Genomic DNA, 16680 nt, shown 5'->3' with positions numbered 1-16680 from the left:
CAATTCAGACTCTCCCCATTGTTACCCTGTATAGATAGGCCTCCGTTTCCTCATCTTTCAAATGAGGATAATAATAGCTACTATCTCACACAGTTGTTGTGGGAAATCAGATTAGATAACCTATGTAAAGCACTGTGAAAACCTTAAAGCACTACATAATTCCAAAATATTTTTATTCTTGTTATTAGTTATTGAGGTGGTATTACTATTGACTTTTCTAAACCCTCCCAGACCTCTTCAATAGCCTTTCTCATTGGGTTCCATAGTACCAGCAGTGACCTCCAACCTTATCCAACTTCCTCTGGCTTCCTCTGGTTTCCTCCAGGTTTCCTTGGCCACCCCTCACCTTCTCTAGCTTCATCCAGCTCTACCAAATGATTAATCTCAGATCAATACTCCTTAACTTAGACAATTCTCCCATTATATCCTCAGCTCTATCAGTGTTCTTTTTGGGCTCCATAGCACCATCATACTTTCTGAATTTTCTTTAGTCTCTTTCAGTTTCCTTATTTATTACCCAGGTCTACCCAAACCCAGATGTAAAATGGGACTGGATTATGATGGCAAGAAGAGACTAAAGAAGGCTCCTTTGAATTCCAGTCTCACTAATCCTTCCTTCCTGGAATCAATATCACTCCTGTTTACATGACCCTTTTTCACTTGTCTGGTCTCAAAAAAGTCCCATTAGCTTTCTTCATCTTCTATAATTCCCTTTAAGTTCCCCTAACCCTTCTCACTTCTTTCCCTTCTTGAGTCTCCCAGTATCTCCAGTCTCCTCCATTCTCTCCCAAGCTCCTTGAATTTGGGTACTTATCACCCCTAAGTCTTCTTGAATTCCTCTGTCCCTGTCATCTCAGACTAGTTTTCCAGTGTGGGGAAATATTATGGGGACCCTCTTTTCTGTGAGATCATCCATAGGAGCTCAGGCTTTAGTTGCTTCCTTTTGGGAAAGAAATAATAGTCTGTGGTCCCCTTCTTCACTCCTAATCTCCTTATAGAGAAGGAAGTCACTCTTAGGATATTGCAGAACTTGGACACCCTTTGCTGGGTTTCTTGCTATGATTTGGCTTCCCAGGGATGGTCTGAGTGCATTCATGGTGGTGTGAAGGAACCCACTCACTCTCTGATTCATCTCTTTTCCTTTTCCCCCACAGTGTACGTGACTCTGACCTGTGCTTTCCGCTATGGCCGGGAGGACCTGGATGTGCTGGGCCTGACCTTTCGCAAGGACCTATTCGTGGCCAACATTCAATCCTTTCCACCTGCCCCCGAAGACAGGCCTCTCACTCGGCTCCAAGAACGGCTCATCAGGAAACTGGGAGAGCATGCCTACCCCTTCACCTTTGAGGTGAGGGATCCCTGGGATCTCTCCTAGCCCCAAAGATTCCTTTCTAATTTTATTATCCACAGGAAGTTATCCATTGTTGGTAATTGTTCTTTGGTGACTTTATATATCTGTAACAAGGGTTTTGTTTTTCTTGCTTTTTTCAACTGGAGATGTGGGAGGGGAAGAATGTGAATCTGAAAATAAAATAAAATTTAATTTAAAAAAATGTAAACTCCTGGGCAATCTAGGTAGTGCAGTGGATAGAGCACCAGCCTTGGAGTTAGGAGGACCTGAGTTCAAATGAAGCCTCAGACACTTAATAATTACTTAGGAGTTGACCTTGGGCAAGTCACTTAACCCCACTGCCTTACAAAAACAAAAACAAAATGTAAACTCCTTAAAGGCAGAGCCCATTAAATCTGGTTTTCAGATCTAGACACTGTCTCCTTCAAATGAAGCAATTTACAGGGTGATCCCAGCAGAGAGTTACCTGGTTTTTTTTGATCATTACCTAATAGTTGGAAAATTGCCTCTTTCATTTAAGCATTTGAAAAGGAAAGCAGTGATTACCAAGAGACAACATGGTTTCCTCAAGAAAAGATTATGCCAAACTAACCATATTTTCTGTTGTGACTCAGGATTACTAGACTGGGAGATTAGGGAAATATCTTAGCTATCGTATCACAATGTGTCTTCCTGGTTAGAATGTGAGGTATCTGAGGGTAAGGACTATTTTATCCCAGTTACTTGGCTAATATGGCAATTAAGTACTTAAGTACTTAATATATGATTGTTTATTACTTGCTTACATAAGACAGAGAGACATGGACTGGATGTTTTTATATATATATATATATATATCCTCTTTGGGAAAGGGATGGTGGGCTATGGGTAAGAGATGTGGTAGTTGGGATGGAGTTGGGGATGAAAATAGAGGAAGGAAGCAAATTAAATTAAATTTTATTTTCAGATTAACATTCTTCCCCTCCTACATCTCTAGTTGAGAAAGCAAGAAAAACAAAACCCCTGTTACAAACATGTATAGTCATGTAAAACAAATTCTTACACTGGCCATGTCCAAAAAGCATGTCTTAATCTATATTCTGAGTTCCTCATCTTTCTATCAGGTGATAGATCACATTTCATCTTGAGTCAGTAGTACTTGGTCATTGTATCGATCAGAGTTTGTAAGTCTTTTGAAGCTGTTGTCCTTATAGTATTGCTGTTACTATATATATATATTGTTCTTCTGGTTCTGCTCACTTGATTTATGTATTAACTATAAGTTCATACACATTTAAGTAGTTTATATTCCAACAAAGAAGACAAGAACACAAAAGGGGGTTATAAAGGGGGAAGGGAGGAAATGAAGGTACCTTGTACAGAGAAAGCCGAGAGAAAATCAGGACAGGGCTAGGAGAGAAAGGAAGACAGGCTGATCTAGTGGTGGTTGTGGTTCAGTCATTTTAGTTGTGTCTGACTCTTTGTGACCCTATTTTTCTTGGCAAAGATACTGGAGTGTTTTGCCATTTCCTTCTCCAGCTAATTTTACAACTGAGGAAATTGAGGCTAACAGGGTTAATTGACTTGTTTAAGGCCACACAGCTAGTAAAGTGTCTGAGGCTAGATTCAAACTCAGGAAATAGTCTTACTGCAGGCCTGATATCTAATCCACTGCATTATCTAACTGCTCCTCTGTTAGCTTGGGCCTCTCCATCTACAAAATGGAGGGTTCAGGTGGATCTCACTAGTGGTGGAAGGGAAGGTGGACATTATGGGAGGCTATACTAGGGTGAACTAGACATAGGAATGATAGATTTTTCCAAGGTGAGGAAGGATGAGCCAGCAGTAGAGAGGACATAATTTTAAAGTCTAAAGAAAGCTAGGAATAGAGCTGGCAAGCTGAATGATTCAGTTAGCAAGGAATATTGGAAAGGACCACATTGAAGAAGCCCTGAATTTTAATTCAGATGACCCAAGTTCAAATCCCATCTCTGTGTGACTGGACAGATTCTTCCTCTGGACTTCATTTATCTCATCTAAAAAATAAAGACCTAAAATGTTGAACTGGTCTCTGAGGGCTCTTCTAACTCTAAATCCTATCATCCTAACTAAAGAGGATAGTCTGTTCTAGAAATCCTCCCTCAACTCAGCTCAATGTGGTCACCATTTTTGGTCACCGTTTTGTATGAAGCCAGAGATGGTACCTGGAGCAGATTTATGGGTTATGTAGCTTGGGGAAGCAGCAGCTAACGATTTGGATTGTTGAATTGATCTAAGAACTTGATCGGCTGGAAGAGTGGACCCAGTCTAGATAAAATAGACATAAAGAGAGTCAACTGTATGATGGAGGCATGTCTGGACTGACAGTTCATGTAAGAAAACCCTGGGGATTTTCTTTGGCCACAGACTCAATTGAGTCAACAATGTTGGTTGGTGTGACAGTCCTAAAAACATGCCCAGAAACAGATTTAGGTCATAGATTTACAGAAGGGACCTTTGAAGTGATCCAGTTCAACTCGTCTCATTCTATGGATGAGTCCCCAGGTGAGGTAACTAACCTATAATCCTAGGGCCATCGATTTAGAGCTAGAGAGGGAATCAGAGGTTAAGCCATGCCCTCATTTCACTGATGCTCAGGGTTGGAAAGGACAGAGGATGTCTTAGATTGGATGATGCCCTATAGTCTCCCAGCTACAAGGGCTCTTAAGAGCATGTACTATGAGTATTAGGAGGGATCTTAGAGACATTTTATAGATGGGGAAGCTGAGGCTTGAGAGTGAGAAAAGGCAGGTCCAAGGTCACACATGGAATCCTGGGGTGGAACCAGAAAGATTATATGGGTAAAATTCTGTCCAAGTTCAGACCAGCCCAGAACTGACATCTTCCCGATTCATAGCTTGATTTCAGGGTCCTGTGGGGGATGGGGAGCAGGGAGAAAGGAGTTCAGCTTTGTGAGATTTCAGTAATTACTGCCTAAAATTAGCTCGAGAGCCATCAACACCTTTCCTCCTGCTGCCTTGGATGGAAGCTGGCACCCCCTCCTGGGATCCATCTGTACAGACATTGAAAGGACCACCTCTCCCAATTGTGAGAATTTACCCTACTCAGCTCAATAGGGCTGTGGAGATGAGAGACTGGGCAGGAGCACCAGTGTCACCATCCTCATCACTGTCACCATCCTCATCACCATCACCATCATCCCCACTGTAGAGCACCAAGTCTTGTTTCTCTAATGCTGTCTGGTCCTGGTTTGAATGTAGAGTGAACCATGGTGTTCTGGTCTGATGGAGAACAGATATCTATAAGATATCTGAGACAGTATCTGGATGGAGGGAGAGACAAGACCCTCATCCTCAGAGAGAAGCTGGTCAAAACTAGGTCTGAGTGAGGGAAGCTTGTTATTTTAAGCCTTTGCTAACCCTGAGCTATTTGCTCTGCAGATCCCTCCAAACTTGCCGTGCTCAGTGACACTGCAGCCAGGGCCTGAGGACACAGGGAAGGTAAGTCTAGTTTTGCTCATTGCTTCTGGAATTGGAGTACTTGACCATCTCCTCAAAGATCTGGGAAGTAGGATGACCACATCTAGGCTGAAAAGGATGGGAGTAATTTAGGCAGCCCCCGGGACCTTCATGAGGGTGAAATATGAAGTACCAGGGCTTAGTGAAGTGAAATTCAAAGTTGCAATAGAACTAACTCAGCTAATGAACTCCCCATCACTTGAGGGCTGTAATGAGCATTTATTGGGGAAGGGTGAGAGAAGATTTTCTATTTAGATATAGATTAAACACTTTTCTTTCTGAACCTTTCAAGCACTGATACTAGGATTCTAGGAAGCAGATGATGTCTAAAGCATTTTCTGCCTCCACCATTCCATGATTCTGTGAAACATTTGCAAAATGCTCTCTTGATTACATTTATTATCTTAAAATCAATTGCCCAAGGAAAAGATCAGTGAGGCATGAGTAGACAGCAATTCATGTGAAAAAGACCTGGTGTTTTTCATGGATTTCCATACTTATGTGAGTCAGCAAAGGAAAACCAAAAACAAAATAAATATCCTCTCCACCCTGTCCCCCAAAACAAACCAAACAGAAAAACCAGAGAATAGTTAGTTGGGCTAAGAGAGTAAGACTCTAGTGTCTAGAGGGAGGGAGTAACAGCCCCACTGTCTTCTATGCTGGCCTGACCACCCTAGGAGGATTGTGTTCAGACCTGGGTGGGGAGTGCTACTGATAAATTGCGGTCTAGGCTGGGCCAGTCAGGTCAGTGAGGAGTCTGGATGCTATTTCACAGGAATGAGGATTCAAGGAGCTGGGGATTTTTAGCTCAGGGGGATGGGGGTGGGTAGAGAGATTTGGAAGGACTGGCCCAGGCAAGAAGAACTGCCGGGGTGGGGGTGGGGGGGGAGAATAACCAGGAACAGTGGGAGAAGGAGGGAGATAGGGTGGATACATGTGGGGTAGATATTGGCTCCATATGAGGAAAAACGAACTCCCCACAAAAGGAACTGGGTTGTTTGAAAAGAAAGTGAATTTCTCATCACAGAAATCAGGGAAGGAAGAGGTTCTTGAGCAGTGACTGGATGGGTGATTCTTTGTTGGGGATATTATAGAAGGAATTTCTATTCATTTTGACTAGGTGTTCCCTTCCCTTTTGACTTTGAGGGCCTGTGACTTGGGTTTTGGAAAAGTTGTGGTGCAGGACGGGGGGAAACTTATAGATTGAGGCAGTCAAAGAAGACTTTTTGAACCAGGCTAGAGATTTACAGGGATTTAGAGGAAAGGAAGAGAGGAAATCTTCACCATTTGTATCTGCCAAGGACTAGTTGGAGGAGATGGATTCATTCTGATATGTACCCAAGTCTGGCAAAGTCAGCCTGTTCTATAACCAAAAATTATTATAATCTATTCCAAAGTTAAATAGACCTGGTTTTATTTTGACTTATCAAGTGGTTTGGATTATCTGGACCACTGTCTCCCTGCCTTTGAAAAACCAAGAGTAGCCTGCATTCATGGATGAAAAGGAACCTGCTTGTAGTTGAGTGACCTTGGACAAGTCACCTCCCTTCTCCCAGGCCTTAGTTTCTTCACCTGTGAAATGAAGATGTTGTACAAGATGACCTCTAAATTTCCCATAAGTTCTGACCTTCCATATTTTCAAGTCTCTTCCAGGTGTAGCATTTGGAGGCTTAAAGTCCCTTGTATTGGACATTCTATGGCCTAAGGTCCCTTCTAGCTATAACATTCTATGCTTGTTGTTCCATCATTCATTGCCCTGTTGCTTCTCTCAACTCAGATATTTTGTGTTCTAGAGTTCCTTCTTGGCTCTGACATTCTTTGATTTTTGTAGCTTTACCTTAAGTGATTGGCTTCCGAGACTCCTGAAAATAAGGGATTTTCTGGTCACTTTCTTCATCTGTCAAAAACCTGCCAGTGCTCTTATCTTCTAGGCTAATGAGACTGCTTCTGTATTTTCCAGCACATTAGAGCTGATTTTTGTAGCCTGAAATTTGTTTCAGGAAATTTTTGTGTCTAATACTACAGAATGAAGTTAGTAAGCATGCTCTCACCCTGGGTGAGCCTTGGGTTCTCTAAGGGGTAGAATTGGCATGGAAACTGTCCATATGGAAATGGCCTGCTCAGAGTTAACCCTGTGAGGGACTAGCTTAAAAGAACAAGAATTCTTTTTATGGAACATAGAATGTCAGAACCTTAAGGAACCTTAAACACAGAGGAATCTCAGAGGTGATCTATTCTTCACAAAAGAGGACATTGAGTCTCAAAGAGTGATTTGCCCAGGTGACCCACATTGGACTAGAACCCAGGCCTCTTGACTTTTCCACCTTTGTGCTTTCCCAGTTCTGCCCCAGTTCCCACTTTTTCACATGTAGGAGGGACCTTTGTACCTGTTACATGGGGCATACCTCATTCCCCATTGAATCCCTTCTTCTTTCAGGCCTGTGGTGTGGATTATGAAGTCAAGGCCTTTTGTGCAGAAAATTTGGAAGAGAAGACTCACAAACGGTAACCAGGACCAGAATTCTCTTTGACAGGACTTGTGAATATGGTGGGGGGTAGTGGTGGGGATCCTGGGCAGGAGATGAGAACAATAGGTTCTCTGTCAATTTTCAGTAACTCTGTAGTGGATTCTAGAGCGGATTTGACATTCTGTTTATTTTCCAAACATTACCTGAATCTAGGGAGGTAGTAGACACCTACTCTGCATTCTGGAAGCCCCTTACTTGAGGGGAAATCCATGGCCTCTGACCTAAGGGAGCCCTCATCTCAGGATGGACTACATAGCTCAGGGAATGACAAAGCCAATATTGAGGAAAAGTGGGAACTCATCTGGGAAGAGTCTTCTAGCAGGAACTGGTATCAAGCACTATTTGTCACAAGGGCACAATATGGACCTAGAAGTGGAAGTAGGATAGACATGAACTCCATGCTGAAAATGGCAGTATCATTGAAAGGGTTAAGTAATGGGACCCAGAAGGTGAAAGAAGGCTTTGGGTGGTGATGGGGACTTGTTATTCTAAGGTTATGAACTCCAAATAGGAGCAGCCAGTAATACTCCTGGGCAGCCCAGGTGGATGAATGAGGGTGGAATATGAGGGAATCTGGTGGTATGGGCCAGCTGCTCCATCTGGTGGACACTTCTCTTATTGCAGATCATTTTGTTGACAGTTATAACTGGAAAGGACTGACCATTGACCCTCAGTCAGCTGTCCCCTTCCCTCAGCCACGGCCCCTGCTCTGAGTATTTATCCCTCTGACTGAGTGATTCTTCACCCCGACTTACTTATCAAGAGGTTTTCACACCCTTACTAAGTCCCCTAAATCCTCCCTTCCTTTCTTAATTAGCCCATCTCCCCTGACTGACCTTTCTATCCCCTTAGGATCATGGAAGTATAGATTTAGAGTTGAAGGGGGTCTTAGGGAGTTATTTAGCCCAACCTTCCTAATTTTTTGGATGAGGAAACAGTCGAGAGAGAGAGGGAGAAGAGAAGAGAAGAGAAGAGAAGAGAAGAGTAATTAAACTGTGGTCATACAGGAAGGGAGTGGCAGGTCCTAGGTCATCAGAATTCTTTCCATTGAACCACACACCATCTTTATTCTTCTCTTTTGAGCAACCTCATTCCCTTTATTGAATTCCATTCTTCTTCAGTTATTCTCCCATCCCTACTCTCCCCCATATCCTTTCTGAGCCCCCATTTCCTTCACTGAGTCCTCCCTCTAGCCCTTCACTGTGATGCCCATTGCCCTCTGAGCCTCTAGCACTGAATCCCCTTATCCTCTCTGAGTCTCCATTTTCTTCACTGAGTCCTCACCCCTCTCATTGAGACTTCCATCCCCTTCTGAATTTGTCTCCAGCATTGAAACCCCTTTCATCCCTGAGATTCCATCTCATGCCCCATCCCCCACAGAGAACCTTTACTACCTCCAAGTGAGCCATCATCATCATCACCATCATCATCAGCACTGTTCTTAGCTTTATGCTAGAGGGAATTCCAGCAGGAGAAAAACAAGACAGCATCTTGAAGACCCCAGATATCCAACTAAGACTCACTGGAATAAATGTGGGATACAAGTCCTATTCTTTGTGAAGTCCTATTTTCTGAAGTCGACTTCAGAATAGGGAATTGTTGGTCTGGGAGAGAGAGCTTCATGGCTGTCCTTGAATTAGACCTGGAAAGGTTACTAGAATTTGGAGAATTAGAAATTAGAAGTGTTCTGCTCAACGATATTGGTATGAACAAAAGGACAGAGGAGGAAGGAATGTGGTCTGGGGTATCTGAAAGGGAGATAAAACTAGAAAGTTAGTGTAGGTTCAGATCCTTCAAGTTCTTTATTGCTAGACTGAGCAGCTCAGTCTTGATCCTGTGAGGATGGGGGAGCTAGAGAATGTTCTAGAGTCAAAGGAAGCTTGGGGAGTCTTGGAAGAAGACTGAGCTGTCTGTCCTCATTGGCATTGCCTCTTCTTCTCCTTGACTTGTCCAGGAATTCTGTGCGCCTGGTTATTCGGAAGGTCCAGTATGCCCCGGAAAGGCCTGGACCCCAGCCTACTGCTGAGACTACTCGTCAGTTTTTGATGTCTGACAAACCCTTGCACTTGGAGGCCTCCCTGGATAAGGAGGTAAGAGCTCCAGACCCTGGAGGTGAGAGGGTTGAAGAACTAGGGTAGGGAGGGCCCTTGGTTCTCCAGGGTTTTAAATTCAAGAATGAAAAATTATTTTTGTAGGGGTAGGATATCTGCTTTCAAATATCTGAAGCTTTGTTGCAATGAAGGAAGACTAGTTTTGTTTTTTGATTTCAGAAAGCCAAACTAGGACAGATTAGGGGTAAGAGGGGAATAGGGAGATAATAAGATTTGGATTATTTTATTATGTGTTTCTCTAGGGCCTAACACATGCTTAATAAAAGCTTTCTGATTGATTGATTCAGTTCAATATAAAAGGAACTAACCTCGTAACAGTGAGAGTTATCCAGAGTAGAATGGGTTGTCTTGGGGTTGCAAGCTCTCCCTCACTGGAAGTCTTTAAAAAGAGGATGGATAACCATTTGTTAAAGATGTTGAAGGGGGGGGTCTTATATTCAGTCTGGAGATAGAATAAATGACCTCTGAACTCTCTTCCAAATCTTAGATTCTTTGCTTTGTATGGATATATTCTCTTGTTCCTTCCTCCTCCCCCTTCATTTCCTTGCATGTTATGAGTGAATAAGGATCACAAACTCTCCAAAAGTGTATTGAAAATTTCTTCCTTAAATTAGATAGCTCAGGATAATCCTTTCCTCTCATAGCCATGTGCTGGGAAGGCAACCAGAGCTCTACTGAAGGATTGTGATTTTTCTCCTTTTTTCCAAAAGTTCTATGAACAAATAAGGGCAGTACATTTCATTGAAAATAGTTGTTTGAGGATTTCTGGGAGTCATTAGTAGCACACCCCCCCCCCCCCTGCAACTTGTCAATTTTGGTTTTAACTTCCCTTTAACTTTGAGGCTAATAGAGGCAGATAGATGTCCAGGTTATCCCTTGAGTCAGGAAACTGAATTCATTTAAGACAAATCAGCATATGTCTATTATATGCCTACTGTTCATTCATTCATTCAACGAAGGAATCCATTGTGTGTAAAGTCCTGCACTGGAGTCAGAGAGAGAGAAGATGATAGGCTCTAGGCCACAATCTCTGCCAGTCAGTGACATAAAACACACATGTATATGTGTGTGTGTGTTGTGTGTGTGTGTGTGTGTGTGTATGTAATAACAATATGATATAGAACAAGATGAACATATAAGGGAGAAGAATTCAAGTCCTAGCTGAGGTTTAGGGAAGTTCATTTCTGGCTGGAAAAAGGGAATGTATCCTGCAGGAGATAGTATTTGAGTCTAGCTTTGAGGACTTCAATTTGTGGGCGGTTCAGCTTTAGCAGACATTGGTCTTCCATCCACACCTTCACCTGCCACAAGCAGATGCTTCCTGCTTCTGGCTGATTTTATGGGGGGCTGCTTCCTACCATTATGGGCTAGAGGGAGGTGATACTCTCCCTGGCTTCAGCCCTGGTCAGATCCCATTTAGAGAATAATGTTCAGTTCATGGGTTACAAGTTTAGAGGAGGGTATGTGAAGGGGAGGAGACAGGACTCCAGCCCATACTAGGGTCACATGAAGGTATTGGGAGTTACTTAGTTTGGAGAATCAAACAGTGTGAATTTGTTGAGTACCAACTATATATCAGGCATTTTGAAATAGTCCCTGCCCTCAAGAAGCTTACATTTTATCAGAGGAGGTGAATCAGAGAGGGAATTTCTGTTTATTATTTAAAGGTAAAGATACATGTCCTCTGGTAGAAGAGAATCAGGAAGGTCTGATTTCAAATCCAGTCTCAGACACTTATTAGCTGTGCAACCCTGGGCAATTCCCTTATCTGCTGTCTGCCTCACTTTGCTCATCTGTAAAACGGGTAAAATAAAGCCTCCTTTATCTCTGGGTTATTTTGAGATACCATTTGTAAAGTTCTTTGCAAATCTTAAAGTATCATACAAATGTTTTGTTAGTATTGTTATTATTGATGATTCTCCTTCTCATAGATCTACTACCATGGGGAACCCATCAGTGTTAATGTCCATGTCACCAACAACACCAACAAGACAGTGAAGAAGATAAAAATTTCAGGTACCGGGGGATCGAATGAGACTTTGGAGGAGAGCTCTGCCTTCTTCGCCTTCTTCCTGAAGTTGGTCCTGGTTAAAGGGTTTTCATTTCTGACTTTCAGATGGCTCCTTGTACAGTGGTTCAGGGGCTGATAACACAAGACTGTTTCTCTTCAAGGGTGTATGAACCATACAGGTTTAGCAGAGTGAAATGACTGCAGCTCATGTTCTGGGTGGAGTTTGGCTTATAAAGGACCAGTGAAGCTAGAATGGGTTGTGGGATACTTCTGGTGATTGCTTTATCCCAGCTGCCCTGGAAGACCCAGTAGGGTCATAGGTCCTCATGTCAGCTGAAGCCCTGCCTGCTGTCCCAGGCCTTCCCCCTCCAGGACCCTGGGATTTCCTCCTTGTAAAGTATGTTCTCTTTCTGCCTATAGTACGCCAATATGCTGACATCTGCCTGTTCAATACAGCCCAGTACAAATGTCCCGTGGCTGTGGAGGAGGCTGAGTAAGTTAGCCCTATGGGACCTGGGATGGGTAGAAGCATTTTGATTCTGATGTCCAACCTTGACCCTCTGTGCCAGTTGGGGGGGTGAGGTGGGCAGGTATCAGGAGTCCAAAAAAAACACCAGGGATCAGCACAACTTCCCCTAGTTCCCTGTCCTCCCCATACAAATCAGATAAGAAAAACAGTAGATGATCCATACAACACAGATAATTTAAAAAAGCAAACTGGATAATCCCTTAAATAACCAGTGGATAATAAGAGATAATATGATATAATTTTTGGAAAAAAATTTGAAAAGTAGATGATCCGAAAGTGGATAATTAAAGAGCAGGTAACTTCCTAGTAATAAGAAAAATTTCATATAAGTAAAAATAAATGTTGCAAAAAATTTTTTTTCCTTTGGTATAACCCTCTAAGTTAATTAGCATAGGGTGTTACCTGGTGTGAAAATTCTCTCCTCTAGTGCAAACTGCTGACTCACTTGTTATTTATAGTCTTAAAGAGGTGCTTTGGGCACTGTGAAAGGAACTAGGATAAAGTGTTGGGCCTAGAGTCAGGAACTTGAATTCAAGTCTTCTTTAGCCCCAAATACTTATTGGCTGAGTGACCCTCGGCAAGTTAGTTACTTAACCATGTTTGCCTCTGTTTCCTCATCTGCAAAATTAGCTGGAAAAGGAGATGACACATCAATTCAGTATCTCTGCCAAGAAAACCCATCAGGGGTACCGATTGAACAATAACAAAAGGGCACTGTGAAGTGTATATGGGTCTGCTGGATGCTTTGATTTCCCCAGGTCTGCCATGCTGCTTCTTGATTTTTTTAAGGTTTTTGCAAGGCAATGGGGTTAAGTGGCTTGCCCAAGGCCACACAGCTAGGTAATTATTAAGTGTCTGAGGCCAGATTTGAACCCAGGTACTCCTGACTCCAGGGCCGGTGCTCTATCTTCTGCTCCACCTAGCTGTCCCCATGCTGCTTCTTGGAGTGAAAATAGCTAGATGATTTTTTTTAAAGCAAATGATTAATGGAAAAGAGTGTGGATCATTTTTTAAAACCCTAAGCCAATAATACTGGAAAGTAAATGATAGAAGGGCAGCTCGTGTTGGATCAGCATTACCCAAACAGTGGGAAAAAAAACCAAACCCAAGAAGCAGAAGATGACTTATTTGAAAAGCAGATAATATAAAACAGGATATAATTTGAGAGAGCTTAAAACCCTGTCTTCCAGACTGTAGTCTCCTCATTTTGTTCACCTTCCCTTCCCTACCCAGACCCACGTAGGTCATATGCTACATCTTGATTCCTTGGATATCACTGAAGTGATCATGGGAAGGGAAGGCAGGGAGAGGCCAGCTTAGTACTGTGAAAAGGACTCAAGGAAGAAAAAAGGATTCATGGGCTGATTCATGAGGCCTGGGCTCAAAGTTCCAACTCTGCTTTTTGATACCATTTCAATTAAGACTTTTAAGCAAATCACTTAATCTCTCTGGGTCTCAGTTTCTTTATCTGTAAAATAAGGTAGTTGGATTAGATGGCCTCTGAGCTCTCTTCTAGTTATGACTCAGTCAATTCAATTAAAAATATTTATTAAATACCTACTGTCTGTAGATAGTAAACAGCATCCATTCCCCCAAGGCAGGAGTCAGAGAGAATGATTTAATAGTTAGAATGGTCGTCTTAGAATTTAGAAGCAGTGTAGTGCATCCTTCTCACCTTATTTACAAATGACCCTGAGACACAGAGAAGTGAAGGGATTTACTCAATTAGCAACTAGGATAAAGTGCTGGACCTAGAATCAGGACTTTGAATTCCAGTCTTCCTTAGCCTCAAATACTTATTAGCTGGATGACCCTGGGCAAGTTACTTAACCCTGTTTTAGCTATTACACAATTAATAGGTAGCAAACTTTGAACTCATCATCCTTTTCACTGTTCTACCTGGTCTTTCTTTCAAAATCTCTCTCACCCTCCCCAATTGGGGGGGGGAGAGCATGGGAGGGAGGGAATCTTCCATTATTGTCCTTTTTCCTCCAGTGACATGGTGGCTCCAAGTTCAACATTCTGCAAAGTCTACACCCTTACCCCATTCCTGGCCAACAACCGTGAGAAGCGAGGCCTGGCTTTGGATGGCAAGCTGAAGCATGAAGACACCAACTTGGCTTCTAGTACCCTGTGAGGATACCCCTGATTCCTCCCCATCTCCACCACAGCTCCCCATTTCTCTGGAACCCCTTTCTAAGGAACTCCAGTCATTAAAAAGAATGGGAAGGAGAAAAGGGAATGGAGAGAGAAGTCTAGAATGTTAGAGTCTAGCCTGCCATTTTACAGATAATAAAACGCAGACTCATAGAGGGCATGTGTTAACTTGCCCAAGGTCACACAGTTTTTAAGGGGTAAAGCCGAGATTTGAACTTGGAGCTGCCCCAGATCACACAGGTAATAAACAGCAAAAATGGAGCCAAACCAAGGTCCTTGAATCCAGATACCTAGCACTTTCTAGAACATTAGACATCAGTTCAGGGCCTCCCGAGTCAGACTGTGTGAGTCCGGAGGTGGCAGCCAGTTCCATTGCACTCTGCTCTGGCTAGGGGCCATCTAGAGTATTGGGTGTATTTCTGGCCATTCTTTTTCAGGAAGAATTAGAGACCATTGATTCTCTCTCTGTATTTCTCTGTATCTCTATACACACACACACACACACACACACACACACACACACACACACACTTGGGGTGGGGTGGGGCAATCATGGTTAAGTGACTTGCCCAGGATCTCATAACTAGTAGGTATCTGAGGCCATATTTGAATTCAGGTCATCCTGACTCCAGGTGCTCTATCCACTGTGCCACTTAGCTGCCCCCATACATACAACACACACACACACACACACACACACACACACACACACACACACACACAAATCTGTGTTTATACATATATATTCACACATGCATTTGTATATTATATATATATATATGTAACATACACATATACATACAGGCATGTATAGATAAGTTTGTAAGTGTTAGTTATTTTTATCACCAGAGGCCTTGAGTTTGAGTCATTTCAGTATGAATTGAAAGAACTGGGAAGGCTTAGCTCAAAGAATGGAAGCCTCATTGGAAAACTTGGTACTGTCTTCAGGGATTGGAAAACCTGTCACATGGAAGAACGACTAGGTTTTTTCCATGTGTGGCCCCAGGGGACATAACCAGGAGCAAGAAGCAGGAGGATGATGGAGGGTCCATCTAAGGAGCATAGATTTAGAACTGGAAAGGACCTCAGAGGGCATTGGGTTCAAAAGCTCCTCATTTTATAGATGAGAAAACTGATGTAGACAGAGGTGAGATCACACAATTAGTAAGAATCTGAGGCTAGATTTCAAGACTTTCAAGTCTATTGATGGCATCACTATGTCTCTAATAGAAACTTCTTCATATTTAGAACTATTCAAAAGGGGAATGGATTATTCCATTTAATGGAAGGTTTCTTTTCTACATGGGGATCTTCAGGCAAAGGTCTCTTCTTGGGACCACTTTAGACATCTGGGTGGCGCAGCAGATAGAGAGTGCAGGACTTGAAGTTAGGAAGACTGAATTCAAATCCTGCCTCTGATACTTACAACTTATGTGATCATGTTTCACTGAACCACTCTCTGCCTCAATTCCCTTACCTGTAAAATGAGGATAATAATAGTATCTATTCTTTACATGTAAAGTGCTTTGAAACCTTAAAGCAAAATATAGATGCTACTGCTGAGGATGGATGTTGTAGAAGGCATTCCTATTTGGTGTAGGTTAGACTAGATGGATTCTCTGGTCCATTTGGATTCTGAAATACAACATTCTTATCCAAGGTTGCACAATGTTCTGCACAGTGGCAGAGCAGGCCCTTGCCCCCAGGTGTAGGACTCATTCCTTAGTATCCTTGCATTTCCTCTGCTCTATTTTCACATATATCCATTATGCTTCCTACTCCATAGTCTTCTTTCCCCTACCTCTTGTCTTTATGACTTGTTTTTTCCCCAAACACTGCAGGTTGAGGGATGGCACAAATAAAGAGATCTTGGGAATCATCGTGTCCTACAAAGTTAAAGTCAAGTTGGTCGTTTCCCGAGGAGGGTAAGTGAGCTCCACCCTTACTTCTCCCCCATTCCCCTCTTTCTTTACTTTCCATTTCCCATTTCAGAACCAAGTTTTCCCAGTTCCCTTTGGGACATTATCCTCAAGCAGGGATCTTCCTGAGGGAGGAAGGAGTAAGCCTCAGCTATGGTCCATCCTACCACCCCTCCTTGGTTGGGACATTATCTGGGATAACTTTAACAGCTTTGACCCAAGGCCTTGGGGAAAATGAAAGGGATGTGCAGTCTTCCTCCATCTTCTATTTCCTCCCTCAGCCTTGGTCCCTTCTCCTCCTTCCTCCACTTCTGTCTCCTTCCTGCATTTTCCTTTTCCTCTTCTATTCTTCCAACTCTTCTTCCTTCCCTATATCACTGCCTCAATCCCATTTCTCCACTTTCTCCTCCTTCATTTCCTCACCTCCCTTTGGTCCTTTTCTCTTTTCTTTTTTTTTATCTTCCTACTTTTCTTCTGCCTGCTCCTTTACTCCCTTTTCATCTCTGCTGCTGCTTTCTCTTTGTTTCTTCTCCATCTTTTCTTTCTCCTTTTCCTTCCTTTATACTTCTGTTTTATT

General features: G+C 42.7%; 1 protein-coding gene across 6 annotated transcripts in view; it reads left to right on the top strand.

Moving 5' to 3' along the window:
- Positions 1-16680, top strand: part of ARRB1 (arrestin beta 1) — a 112735-nt gene that overhangs the window by 82255 nt on the left and 13800 nt on the right. For all 6 annotated transcript variants that reach the window (XM_074216882.1, XM_074216885.1, XM_074216886.1 and 3 more), the window contains exons 5-12: positions 1155-1348; positions 4771-4830; positions 7286-7353; positions 9331-9466; positions 11419-11503; positions 11919-11991; positions 14023-14160; positions 16026-16109. In XM_074216882.1, the coding sequence (XP_074072983.1) occupies positions 1155-1348; positions 4771-4830; positions 7286-7353; positions 9331-9466; positions 11419-11503; positions 11919-11991; positions 14023-14160; positions 16026-16109 (838 nt within the window). The remainder of the gene's footprint in view (positions 1-1154; positions 1349-4770; positions 4831-7285; positions 7354-9330; positions 9467-11418; positions 11504-11918; positions 11992-14022; positions 14161-16025; positions 16110-16680) is intronic.

The sequence above is a fragment of the Macrotis lagotis genome, chromosome 1 (assembly GCF_037893015.1).
Source record: "Macrotis lagotis isolate mMagLag1 chromosome 1, bilby.v1.9.chrom.fasta, whole genome shotgun sequence".
Lineage (NCBI taxonomy): Eukaryota > Metazoa > Chordata > Mammalia > Peramelemorphia > Peramelidae > Macrotis > Macrotis lagotis.
Note: the sequence above shows the minus strand (reverse complement) of the source record. Positions and strands in the feature narration are given on the sequence as shown.